The sequence below is a fragment of the Plasmodium berghei genome, assembly GCF_900002375.2.
Source record: "Plasmodium berghei ANKA genome assembly, chromosome: 14".
Lineage (NCBI taxonomy): Eukaryota > Apicomplexa > Aconoidasida > Haemosporida > Plasmodiidae > Plasmodium > Plasmodium berghei.
The window spans coordinates 2,297,509-2,311,339 of record NC_036172.2 but is presented as its reverse complement, the minus strand read 5'-3'; the positions used below and the strand labels follow the sequence as shown (position 1 = coordinate 2,311,339).

The following is a 13,831-nucleotide window of genomic DNA, read 5'->3' as shown; positions in this document are numbered from 1 at the left end:
TATGCTTTTTCCTACTAACGTAACCGTGGGGCAACAAATCGATAGGGAACTCCACCCTTCTTATGATATATTTTATAACCATCGATATCTTTGTATGTATTTACAAATGAGTTTTCAATTTTCCTGATTTTTTCAAGTACATTTTTCTTTGCGTTTAATAAGGATTTAAATTTTTTTTCAAATTCTTGTCCTTTTTTTTTTAATTTATTATTTTCCGTTTTTAAATCATATTTTTCATCATTGTCATTATAAAATTCATGAGTATTGTTAAATACATATCTTAATGGAATATTCATTTGATAATTATTTATTTTTTTATTTATTTTTTTTAAAAAAGAATAACTATAATTTTCTTCTGTTTTTAATTTATTTCTTATGTTTTTTAATTTTACATTTTCTGGTATGGCTATCTTTTCTTTGACTAAAACATTTTCTTTTTCATTAATTCTTGAATGAACCATTCCCGTATTAAATTCATCGGGATTTTTATTCATTATTTTTTCTTTTAACACATTTTCGATTTTTTGTTTTTTTTTATAAATCGCTCTTCTTTTTGAATAATCTACTTTTTTTTCCAACTCACCTAAGTGTAGTCTATTCTTTGATTGACCTCTTTCTCGGTAGCTCCTTTTAGGAATAATATTCTTTAAACTCGACATTTTTTCCTAATTTGAAATTAAAAATATATCTATTCTTTTAACATAAGATCATATAATAATTTCCATATAATCATACTTTTTAATTTTCAATTTTGGTAAAAAAATTAAAAAAAGATAACCACCCTTGTATTGTTATCTGCCCTAATTAAAATGTGCTATATGCAGATATACTATATGTAGATATGATTTGGATGTGGCATATACTATTCCTTGTTAGCTTTGAAACAGAGAAAAGAATAGTCTTTTGTAAAGCAGTTTCCCTTTTATTAATTTATATGTATATTTGCTCACAATATCAAACTATTTTTATTTATTCATAAACCATCCTTCAAATATCAGTAAGCATACCACCTCCCTTAGCGTTTACTCTATACGCACTTGTATATTTATTTTATATTTATTATGTATATTTATTTTTTTAAAATAAAAATAATTATAATTTCCTCCTACCTTTTTTAGCTAAAAATAAATATCCTATTTTAAGTTTCAAAAAATTAATAAAAAAATAAAATACCATTTGCAATATTTATTTTATACATTTTTTGAAAGCATATACTGAATATTATAATGCAATGCCATGTTTTTTCATTGGCCCGAAGAAAATTATTTATACAAAATATGCATATATATATGGAAAAAAAAATGCAGCAATTTCCCCTTTAATTATTCATTTGATAACACAAAAAAGGGTAATTTTTTTTTTTTAACTCCAAATAATATAAAACAAAATAACATCTATGAAATATGTATGACAATTAATTTATTAATTTTAAATATCCTATTTAAATTTTATTTAATTTTAATATTATATTGTAAGAAAAATAAATATATAATATATATGCCTATATCACTATAATATACTAGCAAACATATTTATAGAACTTATATGTTTTATGAAAAAGGGCGCAAATACCTATTTATCAAAAAAAAATATATAAAAATACAACTTAATATGAATTTTCGAAAAATTTACTATTTTTTTTTAAAGAAAATATTTCTAAAAAAATCTAAACCTTTATATAAATTAAACAAATAACTCTTTGCCACCTCCTCTAGTAAAATCAGGATCGATATATACTGCTTGTGATTCTATACCATTTAAGTTTATTCCTCTCTGATATTTTAAATATCCTTTATACCCCCATTGATTTCCCCAAGTATTTCTAATTATCCAATATTTTATTAGTTCATTATTTTTATTAATATGTTCACCCCATCCAACTATAACAACAGCATGATTTGTTTGTTGCCAACCATTAAACCCTTTATTTGGAATATCACATATTTTATTTTCATCCGTAATATTTGTAAATATAAAATTATGATCATTAAGTTTGTATAATTTTAACAATAATGAAGTTGCATAAATTGCAGCTATAATAGGCCCATTATTTAATATTTCTTTCATCATGTCAAACTCATTTGAACATTCATAACATCCACTTATATAATTATAATCAGAAGCATAATATATTTGATTATTATTATTATTATTTTTTTTATTTCTAGAAAGTGTTTCTATTTTAGATGAAATACTATCTAAAGATCCATATTTCATAGTTGCACAAATTCCATTTTCATAAATATCTTTTCCAACAAGGAATGGAAACCCCCCATCACATGCCTGATTGTACTGTGACAAATTTATAATACATTCCTGAGATAATTTATTCATTTTAATATTTTTTTTGTATTTTTTTGATAATAATATTTCAAACCTTTTTTCTAATATATATATACTAGATATTAAATAGCAACTTCCACATTCTTTTTGATCTTCTACTATTTCATCAAAATTTTTATTATTATATGGATCACCCCAACTGAACTCTTTTGGTAAAACTAAATCCATTTCCATTTTTTTGGATTCTCTTTTTTTGCATCCATATATTCGATTTTCCTTTCCTTTGTGTCGGTCAACTGCTTCACAAGGAAAACAAATGAAAAAAAATGAAAAAAAAATGAAAAAAAAATGAAAAAAAATGAAAAAAAAATGTCTAACTGTAGCTTATCTTTGTCGATCCAAATAGTTCTGGATGATTCATTCGGATTTTATTATAATTATTTCTTTGCATCACCACAAAAAAGTTTGCCCCTGTATCTATATGATCTCTAAAAATATGAAAATATAAAAATATCATTACAATCATACATAAATATGTAGGGGACGAAGAATATGCTAAACAAAACGAGTCGGCATGTTGTCATTTTAGAAAATGCATGTACAATTATGATGAAAAATAAATTTTTATGAAAAAAATTGTATAGTATGCATTTTTATACTTATTATTGACAATATTATTATGTATAGCAAAGGAAGAAATAGGCATTTTTGTAATTTTTTCAGCATAAAAACAACCCCATTGATATATTTTTTCTTTATGATTTTTTTGTTTTCTTTCATAAAATATCCATCCTAATCTTATTTTTGTTGGATCTGTTTTATAGCACTCTGTATTCATTTTGTTTATATCTGGCAATAACATAAAAATAGAGTGTCAAAATATGAGAACAGTTCGTAAAATAATGCACAAATTATTTTCACATTAATATTAAAATTAACAAATACTTATTTCTTACTTTCTACAATACTTGGACATTCCTCACTAACTTTTTTGTCATACTTAAAAAATCCTGTTAGTAAAAAAAATGGATGCATTATAATTCTAGCATATATATTTTTTAGTGTGTAAATATATGTAAACGTATACGATTATATATAGACACATATTTAAATGCTCAAACTACTTTTTCTTCGATTTTAAAATTAAAAATTTTAATTTCTTAAATCATATTTAATTGGTACATACCAAAGTATCTCTTCCCCATCAACCGAATTTCAAATCCTTCATCATAGACCATTGTCCTTAAAAAAAAAAATAATAATAAACAAAATAAAATAAAATAAAATAAAATAATGAAAAATATACAAATGGAAACAACTATATTCTGAAATAAAAAATTATTTTCTTTTTATCTGACTTACCAGTTTCCTATAACCGAATTATTATCACCCACTGCTCTAACGGCAAGATAAGTCCAAATACGACGAGAGCTGGAATCATTAAATAACTTAATTTTTTCAATAGTTAAGTTAATTTTAAAATTTTTTAATTCACCATAATTTGTTTGCAAATATTTTTCGTAATTATTTAACTCTGATAATAGATGTAAAAAATAAATCAAATTTTATAGACACATATGATCAAAAGAAACCCTAAAAATTATCTTTTATTTCATTTTTTTTTATTAACCAGGTCTTAAGTTTTCCGAATTTTTATTGGGAACACTACCCCCACAATGTTCCGAAGTATCGTTAATTTGTTCGCTCTCTTTTATTTCCCAAATTCCTACAACATCACTCTTTAAAAATAAATGCATAAATAAATGTATATCTCATTACAACAGTCTAGTAATGGTTAGACATTGATTTTTTTTTCTATTTTTTTCTATTTTATTTTTTTAAAGCGCAAAGGTGGTATACCATAAGAGCATGAATAGGGAGATCCCCTTTTACAAACCCAATCAAAAATATAATGAGGAAATAAAATAAAAAATATTTCATATTATATTGAATAACCCAAAAAAGAAGAATATAGAATTGTAAAATTAGGATACATGAATTAAAATAAATATAATGCCACTGCTCAGGCAAAATGGATGTTAAATACTACAAAATATCAATACAATATTCGGATATAAACAAATAAATATTTTATATATATATCTATGCAATTATTTTTTTGGAATTAAATAAATGAAAAAAAATGTAAGTTATATTTTAATAACTTAGACATTTTAATTTATAAATATACAATATATTTTCTCTTTCTAATTTAATTATGTATAAAATATTGTGCATATTATATTATGCTCATTATTACACTTAAATATTTTTTGTAGGAAATTCATATTTATGTAAACTTTATATACATGTTTTTTTTTTTTAGTTTTATTTATAGGGAAAATATAGTATAACTTAAAATATTAAAGTATCATTTATCATAATCAATTGTATATACACAAACAAAATTCTTTTCATATAGTATAAAATATTTTATTTATGATTTATATCTTAAAAAATAGTTTTTATAAAAAAAATATATATTTTTCATTTTCCTTATTTTCACAAAATTGAATTTTTACACCTTTTCACTCTACAACCAAAAGTACTAACATAAAATATTTGTTGTATTCCTTGCTCATTAAATAGTAGCAAACTAAAATGGGCCACACTTGTGTAGATATTCTACAGTAAGTAAGCCATAGTATTCTTCAAATTTATTATTTTTTTTTTAATATTGTACTTTATATTGGCATAAAAATACACCAACTAAAACTAAACACCCACATTGTACCCACAAAAATTCATTTGAAAAAAAAATATATATCTTTATGCAAAAAATAAACTTCCATACAAACATATATTTATAATACAGTTGCCCATTTGTTGAGAATGTTTATTATAATTATCAGGTTTCTACATAAATAATTTTTTTTTTATTTCCTGATTTGGGTATAAATATTATGAAAAAGGGTCTTTTATATATCCTGATTATTTTCCCGATTTTTAGTCTATGTTTAAAAATAAAATCAGAAATTATGTTTTTATTTTTTATACCCTCATTACATAAACAAAATGGAAACAATAACAAAATAAAAATTCCAGTGAAAAATTATAAAACCAAAGAAATATCACATCATTATCTTTTTAATAAAAATATAAATAATACTAATTTCTATATGTCCAATTGTGTAAATGCAAAAAAAAAAAGAATAAATAATCTTCACTTTTTAATAACATCACCTGAAGCGGCTAAAATATACAGACTTGTAATTATATTACTAATATATTATTTAAAAAAAAATATAATGCAAAGTGATGATACTAAAAATTGTATATCCATAAAAAACAAAGACAAAAATAATATAAATACAATAAATAAACTTGTTAACATCCCAATAATTTCTATAGGATTGTCAACTAATTATATGCTTAATAATAAATTAAAAAAAAACGATTTTTATAATATATATAAAAATATGTCTTTAGAAAATAAAAAAAAATATGATATAAATAATTATGAATTTAACAAAATTAATAAAAGCTTGAAAAATTTTAATATTACTTTTACCCCAAGTATATCAAATGCAGACACTCTAAAACGAGAATTATCCTTACATTATTTTCAAAAACAAATAAAGCTTTCCGATCTTAAACAAAAGAATAGTCTCATTAATGTTATTTGGCTTTCGTCGGCTATTAGTATGTCAAATTTTGAAAACATTAAAAGTTGGAATATAGAAAAAAAACAAAATTATAATATAAAAAATATTAATGTTATGAGAATAAATTGCTATGATACTAAAAGTATAAATTATAGTAAACAAAAATTAAAAAAAATTAAAATTAAAAAAAATTCCATAGTTTGCTTAATGAGCAATAGTGCTGTCTTATCTTTTTATCAAAACTTTGGAAATAATTTTAATTATGTTGTATGTATGGGCAAAAATTGTTATCTCCTTTTGAAAAAATTAAATTTTATAAATGTATATTATCCAATGAATTCGAAATTGGAGTTGTTACTAAACATGTTGGTCAAATTGCACCGTAAAATAACAAAAAAAATGGAAATAAAAATTGAAAAAAACGTAAAAAAAAAAGTAAAAAAAACAAATGCAAACTTGGAAGCAAATTTGGGGAATACCACAAGTAATAATTATGAAAATGAAATTCGAAACAACGTTCATGAAATCGATACACAAAATTCCAAATGCATGAATAAACAAATCAAGGTTGTTCTTACCAGGGAAAAACATAAAAATTATCAAATAAAAAAATTCCTCCTCCAAAAAAATATACCCATTCAAATTATACCATGCATAAAAACGGAATATAAACACAAAGAAATTACACACCTTTGCAACACTTTCCTTTCGCATATTCAAGAGGATCCTTGAAAAGGTGGTAACAATGCTGATAAAACTAATAAATGAAATAGTAAAAATAAAATAGTAAAAATAAAACAGTAAAAATAAAACAGTAAAAATAAAACAGTAAAAATAAAACAGTAAAAATAAAACAGTAAAAATTAAACAGTAAAAATAAAACAGTAAAAATAAAACAGTAAAAATAAAACAGTAAAAATTAAACAGTAAAAATAAAACAGTAAAAATAAAACAGAAAATAAAACAGAAAATAAAACGTGGCTAACCAACCCAATTTTCAGCGTATTTTGAAACCTTATATAAGACATGGAAATTGTCGGGAACTTTAATAAACATCAGGATTACAATACATTCATCAGTATACAACGTGGTGCACCATTTTTTTATAGATCCATTTCTAATTATAATTTTGCTCTTTTAGCTCCAAAAAAATTAATATATTACCTACCCCTTTTTTATTAATTTATTTTTGATAATTTAATTCCCCCCCAAAATTGCACTACTAACATTAACGGTACAGGTTTATTTTGTACTTTTTTTTTTGCGCACACCTAGCTAGCCAAATAGCATAATTTATGATTGAACTGTATACCAAACGCCTCATCACTTTTAGAAAGATTTAATTTTATTTTATCGATATCTTTTGAAACTCATCAAGGAGTTCAGAAAATTTATCATTTTTATCTGATGCTATAAAGTTTTTGTTTTGGGGATTTTCAGAAACAAAATCATTAGTGCCGTAAGAATATTTTATTTCTGTTTTTTTATTTGAAATATCAAAATGAAAGAAATTTGGTGAGTCATTTTTCTTATTATCAAAATAGCCCATATTATTAAATCCATTATTATTATTATAGTTTGAATTATTTTTATCAAAATAATCTGAAACATTATTTAACGAATAGTCATTGTTAAATAAAGACTCTTTTAAAATTTGTTCATTATTAAAATTTTGACTTAGTTTATTAACAATATTATTATTTTCTTTATCCAATGAAAAAGAAGAATCAAAAAAACCCATGTTCATATTATTTTTATGTAAATGTGCTAAGTTTGCATTGCATTCAATCTCAAATAAATCAACATTTTTTTCATCAATTAAATTATCATAATTAAATGCAAAATTAAAATTATCATAGTTTACTTCTCCGTCGCTATTAATAGTAGTATTTTCTCCATTTTTACTATTATCATTAGGATTAGTATTTAATGTTTCATTCAAATCGAATAAATTTATATCTTTATCAACATTTTTTATATTATCTACATTTCTAATAAATGATTGGTCTTTTTCTAAATTAGGATTTTCTTTTGGATTATCATTTATATTTGTATCTATCATTATAGAATCATCTTTTGTAATACTTTCGATACTTAATAACTTAACATTATCCTTTTCATTTTTATTTTTGTCTAAATTTGAAGTATCAACAACTGTAGTAGGAATATGGCTCTTCTCCTTAGCCTTTTCTTCTGGTTGTTTTGTATGGGATTCGATTTTATTAGTGTTATTTTTTTTATTTTCTAATAAAATTACATCAGATGTTTTTTTCTTAAATATTACAGGAGTAAAATATTTCAAAAAACCACCACTAGTATTACTAGTATGTGTAATACCATTATAATAATTTGTATTTAAATTTTGTTCATATCGGTGGGATTTAATTTTAATATTTATTGTTTTATCACTTGAAACTTCAATAAGTTCATCATTTTTATTATTAATATTAAGTTCGTTTATTTTTTCAAAAATTTTATTAACTAGCTTTTTAATATCTAAGGGTATATGCATAAACCAAGATTTCAAATCTCCATAATTTTCCAATATTAACAAAAGTGTAGAAGAAGAAATTCGAATTTGTGGATTTTTATCCAATGTCATTAATAATATTGATATAATTCTTTTTGAATATTTTGTTACATGCGGAATTACAAAACTTCCATTTAAAATAGACAAAAAACTGTTATTACTTGGATTTATATCTACATTTTCATCATTTCTTCTGATAATTTTTGTTGAAACTGTCCCTTGAAATGGATGGAAACCAAATAACAATAAATATAATACACACCCTACCATCCACATATCTACTTTAGTAGAAATTTCTCCATTTGAATATAAATCTATCAATTCGGGTGGTCTATAATATATTGTTGTATCGCGCTCAATCTCATATTTTAATAAATTTAATTCATTTTTTTTTAAATCATTAGGAAAAAATGAGTTTGATACTGTATGTGAACAAAAATCACATATTTTATATACATTGTTTTTATCACATAAAATATTTTCTAATTTTATATCTCTGTGTATTATTGGTATTTCTTGTGTGTGTAAAAAATTCAAACCACTTATTATATCTTTTAATATTTTGATAATATGAAATTCCTTTATTTTATCTTTATTCTTTTCAAATATATTTAATAAATTACCTCTTTCACAATATTCCATTAACATAATAACTATCTTATAATTGTTTTCATTTATTATGGTTGATCCATAATATTGTACTATATTTTTATGAGGCGGTAAACTTTTTAATATATTTATTTCTTTTTTTGCCATTTCTAATTTTTCTTTATTTTGACATATTGTTTTTTTTATTGTATATATTTTGTTTGTATTTAAATCATTTGCCAAATATACAAATGAATATGCCCCTTCAGATATTAAATTATCTTCCTTAATTGTCTTTCCATTGATATTATATATTTTCCCCCCTATAAGTGTTGTACAAATACTCTTTAATTTTAACATTTTTTTTCAATAAATTTGAAAAAACACTTTTTTTTTTTAAAGCATTCCTTTATTTCAGAGAATATATCTATTATAAACCAGTAAATTCAAATTTAATAAATGTATGTATACTACCATACAAAGGTATATATCATTTATCCTTCAAATCATGTAAATGATTATTATAAATGAAAAAAATATTTTTTTTAATATTAAACTGTTTCTGCACGTTTAATAACACAGACTAAATTAGTATAGAATAAAAATGTACAAAAATACCAAAAATAAATTATGCACAAATATATTAATATATGCAATTTTCATATTCGGACAAATAGACATTCAATATTCTTTTTGATATTACAATACCAACATAATCATCACAAAAATTTTCTAATATATTAAAAAAAAAACACACACTTACATGTACAATAAATATACATATAAAACATAAACAACGGGGAAATACAAATTTTTTATATCATTAAGTATGCATATAACCCATATATATTGGGGTAATTGAAAAGCAGAAGACATTAAAATGAATTTTATTTTTTTTTAAAACAGTTGCTTAAAACATGTATATACATATAATGGCATGCATAATCATTTACATCGCTATGTTGAAGCATAGCTATTAAAACTAATTTTCATATGATTGATAAATATTAGGAAACATATTTGCATGTCCATATTTACATGTATAAGGCAAATATTTTTCTTTAACAAAAATATTAAAAAAAATAATGACATATCATTTGTGCATATATTATAGAGTATATATAATATGCACTTTTATGAATATACTACTTTTTGTGTATGTACATTTACAAAAATATATCATATATATAATAATTTGTTTATACACCTTTAAATTTTAATTTATTTTCTTAATTTATTAATTTTACATAAAAGGCGATAATTTAAAAAGCATTAAAATTATAAAAAACACACACACATTGCACTCTACATATATATTACAATATGAAATCAAAAATGCATTTTAAAGCGACAAAATAAAACAAATGAGATAAGGAGTAATAAGAATTAAACAAACGCGTAAATATCATTTTACTATTTTGTGCATATATTTTAAACTAAAACATACATGCATCTTTTGAACATATAAAGCATATATATGTATATAATATTAAAAAATGGAATGAAAACTACAAAATTATATTTTCTTCATTTTTATTAATTTTACTATAAAAATAAAATTACGATAAAAAAAGATAAAAAATTAGAGCAAAATAAATAAACCATATATTCTTAATATATTTTGTGTGCGAAGTGTATTATAATATTTTACAATTTTTTAATATCTTAATATGCATAATATATACTATACAATTTTTGTTTTTTTGTTATGCATGTTATTTCATATTAACATGTTGATTATATATTGTTAATATATGAATTAATTATATAAATAATGTGTCATATATTTTTTTTTTGTTTTATACATGTTCATAGCATATATGCTAATTTTTTTATTAAGGGAAAACTTTAAAGGTAGAAGGAAAATGTAAAAATAAGTTTATTCCTTTTTTTATCATTTTTAATATATGCACATATATGTGCGTGTTTGTCTTTGTTTTCTCAATAATTTGCTACATAATTAAAAAAAGGCTTAAATATGTGCAACTTTTAATATGATCATATACACATTTATTGTAATTTCTTTAAGTCATACTCAATAATTTATGATGAGTTAACTTCAAAAAATAAAACAGAACAAGACAAAACAAAACAAATTTGTTTGCGCATATTGGGAAAGGGTTAAGTTTTTCCCTTTTAATGCCACTAATCAGTTAATACATATTATGTACATACCTATATACATTTGTTCCTTTTAATCAATATACAATAAAAGTTCTTAAATCATTTAATAACCCATTTATCTTGTTTATATTATAAATATATGTATCCCTTTTATTAGCAACATAAACATTTAAGATTAAAAATAGTCTGTTCGAATGTATGTTTTTTAAAGCAAATTTCATATAACACAATGTTTTATGTATCAATATATTAATGCTTGTTTTATTGCATTTTTTTATTCTAATTTATTTAACTACAAACGTTGTTAGTGTCTTATTTTTTATGACCAAGTCATAATTTTTCATGCAATATTATCTAAATTGTGCATGTTTTAAAATATATTTATGAGCATGCAAGGAATGCTATTTATACTATTTTGTACTTATTATATTAAAGAAAAATATAATTTAAAAACAGTAATGCAACACAATAGTATCAATGATACAATAAGCAAACACATTTATCCCATAACTTATGGCTTTATAATTTCATACCCTTACAATAGTGCCACAAAAAATAATAATAAATAAAACCATATGATTTGTAAATATAAAAATAATATTTCCTTAAATGTAGATAAATAATTTCCATCAATTTTATTTAAAATATATTTAACGCTTAAATGCATGTTATATGATTTATAAGAATCCGTACAATATGTTTACATATATTTTTACACTTATACACCCAAATAAAAGTGCCATTACCCTTCAGGGTTTATTTTGGGCAATTTAAATACAATTTTCTTCATTATTTTATTTTTCAAATGAAATAATAATCGAGTAGTAGTAATGTAAATATTCATTTTAAAAGAAAATAAAATTCAATTAAAATCCTACAAAACCAAATGTTATACATGCATAGTTTTTCGACAAACTATTTCAAATATTTCAACAATTTTTTGTACATAAATACATTCCCTCAAAATAATGTAATATAATAAAATAAGTTATTTTTTTTTTTATAATTTTATACTTTCTCTATATTACGTCCTATAACATTATTTATTCGATTTACACTTATAATAACATCACTCTTTAGGCATATAGCTTCGCTTTTTATCAATAAATAGGTATACAATAAATAGGTATATTATATAATAAATTAATGTATGTGTTCCATTCGCTGATAAACAATTCTATAATCCTCGATAATTTTCTTCTCTTATTTAATAATATACAAAATTCACATTTTTGCATATATTATTTTTTTTTTTTTACAAAAATATTTTATATATATAAAGGCCTCTAATATTCTAAAGAGTTATTTTTATTAACATTTTCAATTTTTTTAACATTTTTCATGATTCCACTCCCAAAATTATTTTAGCTTAAAATATTACAAAAGTATATTTATGCTATTTTCGTTATATATATTATCAAAATTTTTGAAACAGTTGCATGATACTATAAATATATATGTGATAAACACATATCTCATATATCATCCATATGCCATATAATTTATAAAGCATATTAAAAATGGAAAATATTGAAAATATTGAAAATATTGAAAAAATTCATTTAACAGATGATGGAGGTGTAATTAAAACAATATTACGAAAAGGAAACGAAGGAGAAGAAAATGTACCAAAAAAAGGAAATGAAGTTACAGTACATTATATAGGAAAGTTAGAAAGTGATGGTTCAATTTTTGATTCATCTCGCCAAAGAGATGTTCCATTTAAATTTCATTTAGGAAATGGTGAAGTTATTAAAGGATGGGATATATGTGTAGCTTCGATGAAAAAAAATGAAAAATGTCTTGTTCGTTTGGATAGTAAATATGGATATGGAAAAGAAGGGTGTGGGGAAACAATTCCAGGGAATAGTGTTTTAATTTTTGAAATTGAATTATTAAGTTTTAAAGAAGCTAAAAAAAATATTTATGATTATACAGATGAGGAGAAAATACAAGCAGCATTTGAATTAAAAGATGAAGGAAATGAATTTTTTAAAAAAAATGAAATAAATGAAGCCATTGCAAAATATAAAGAAGCTCTTGACTATTTCATGCACACAGATGAATGGGAAGATGAATTATTAGAAAAAAAAAAAAACATTCAAATTATATGTAATTTAAATTTATCTACTTGTTACAACAAAAATAAAGATTACCCAAATGCTATTGAGCATGCATCGAAAGTTCTTAAATTGGACAAAAATAATGTTAAAGGTTTATACAAATTAGGAGTTGCAAATATGAATTTTGGATTTTTAGAAGAAGCTAAAATAAATTTATATAAAGCTGCATCATTAAATCCAAAAAACTTAGATATTAGAAATAGTTATGAGCTATGTATAGCTAAATTAAAAGAAGCGAGAAAAAAAGACCAAATTACATTCGGGGGAATGTTTGATAAAGGTAGCTTATATGAAGAAAAAAAAACAAATCCCATTTAACTTTTTTAAAGCATTCATATTTTATTAGTGCATCCATTGAAGTATAATAAAAAAATGATAATTTTACATCTTTTTCAAACCTGAAATCCAAAAAATAACATGTTTTATTTATAAGCAAATTATCCTAAGAATCAATCTTAATTTTAAAACTAGCTAAATAAAATCTAGCTAAAATAAACTAGTTAAAATAAAAAAAGTTAAATAAAAAACAGTGAAATAAAAATTTATTTGATTATATAAGGGATACAATCTGCACCCAT

General features: G+C 22.1%; 5 protein-coding genes across 5 annotated transcripts; 2 read left to right on the top strand and 3 right to left on the bottom strand.

Moving 5' to 3' along the window:
- Positions 1-14: 14 nt before the first annotated feature.
- Positions 15-659, bottom strand: PBANKA_1460800 (U3 small nucleolar RNA-associated protein 11, putative; the record flags this gene model as incomplete). Its single annotated transcript, XM_034567993.1, has 1 exon — positions 15-659. The coding sequence occupies one exon, from the start codon at positions 657-659 to the stop codon at positions 15-17; it is 645 nt and encodes a 214-aa protein (XP_034424435.1).
- A 1,024-nt stretch (positions 660-1,683) lies between these two features.
- Positions 1,684-4,224, bottom strand: PBANKA_1460700 (dipeptidyl aminopeptidase 2; the record flags this gene model as incomplete). The annotated part of the gene is made up of 8 exons (XM_034567992.1): positions 1,684-2,579; positions 2,662-2,771; positions 2,943-3,132; positions 3,240-3,293; positions 3,470-3,525; positions 3,646-3,817; positions 3,914-4,022; positions 4,144-4,224. The coding sequence occupies 8 exons, from the start codon at positions 4,222-4,224 to the stop codon at positions 1,684-1,686; spliced, it is 1,668 nt and encodes a 555-aa protein (XP_034424434.1).
- Positions 4,225-5,186: 962 nt separating this feature from the next.
- Positions 5,187-6,620, top strand: PBANKA_1460600 (conserved Plasmodium protein, unknown function; the record flags this gene model as incomplete). The annotated part of the gene is made up of 1 exon (XM_034567991.1): positions 5,187-6,620. One exon carries the CDS (start codon positions 5,187-5,189, stop codon positions 6,618-6,620), a length of 1,434 nt encoding a protein of 477 aa, XP_034424433.1.
- Positions 6,621-7,233: 613 nt separating this feature from the next.
- On the bottom strand, positions 7,234-9,366 carry PBANKA_1460500 (serine/threonine protein kinase, putative; the record flags this gene model as incomplete). Its single annotated transcript, XM_034567990.1, has 1 exon — positions 7,234-9,366. One exon carries the CDS (start codon positions 9,364-9,366, stop codon positions 7,234-7,236), a length of 2,133 nt encoding a protein of 710 aa, XP_034424432.1.
- A 3,284-nt stretch (positions 9,367-12,650) lies between these two features.
- Positions 12,651-13,571, top strand: PBANKA_1460400 (FK506-binding protein, putative; the record flags this gene model as incomplete). The annotated part of the gene is made up of 1 exon (XM_034567989.1): positions 12,651-13,571. One exon carries the CDS (start codon positions 12,651-12,653, stop codon positions 13,569-13,571), a length of 921 nt encoding a protein of 306 aa, XP_034424431.1.
- Between the last annotated feature and the right edge of the window lie 260 nt (positions 13,572-13,831).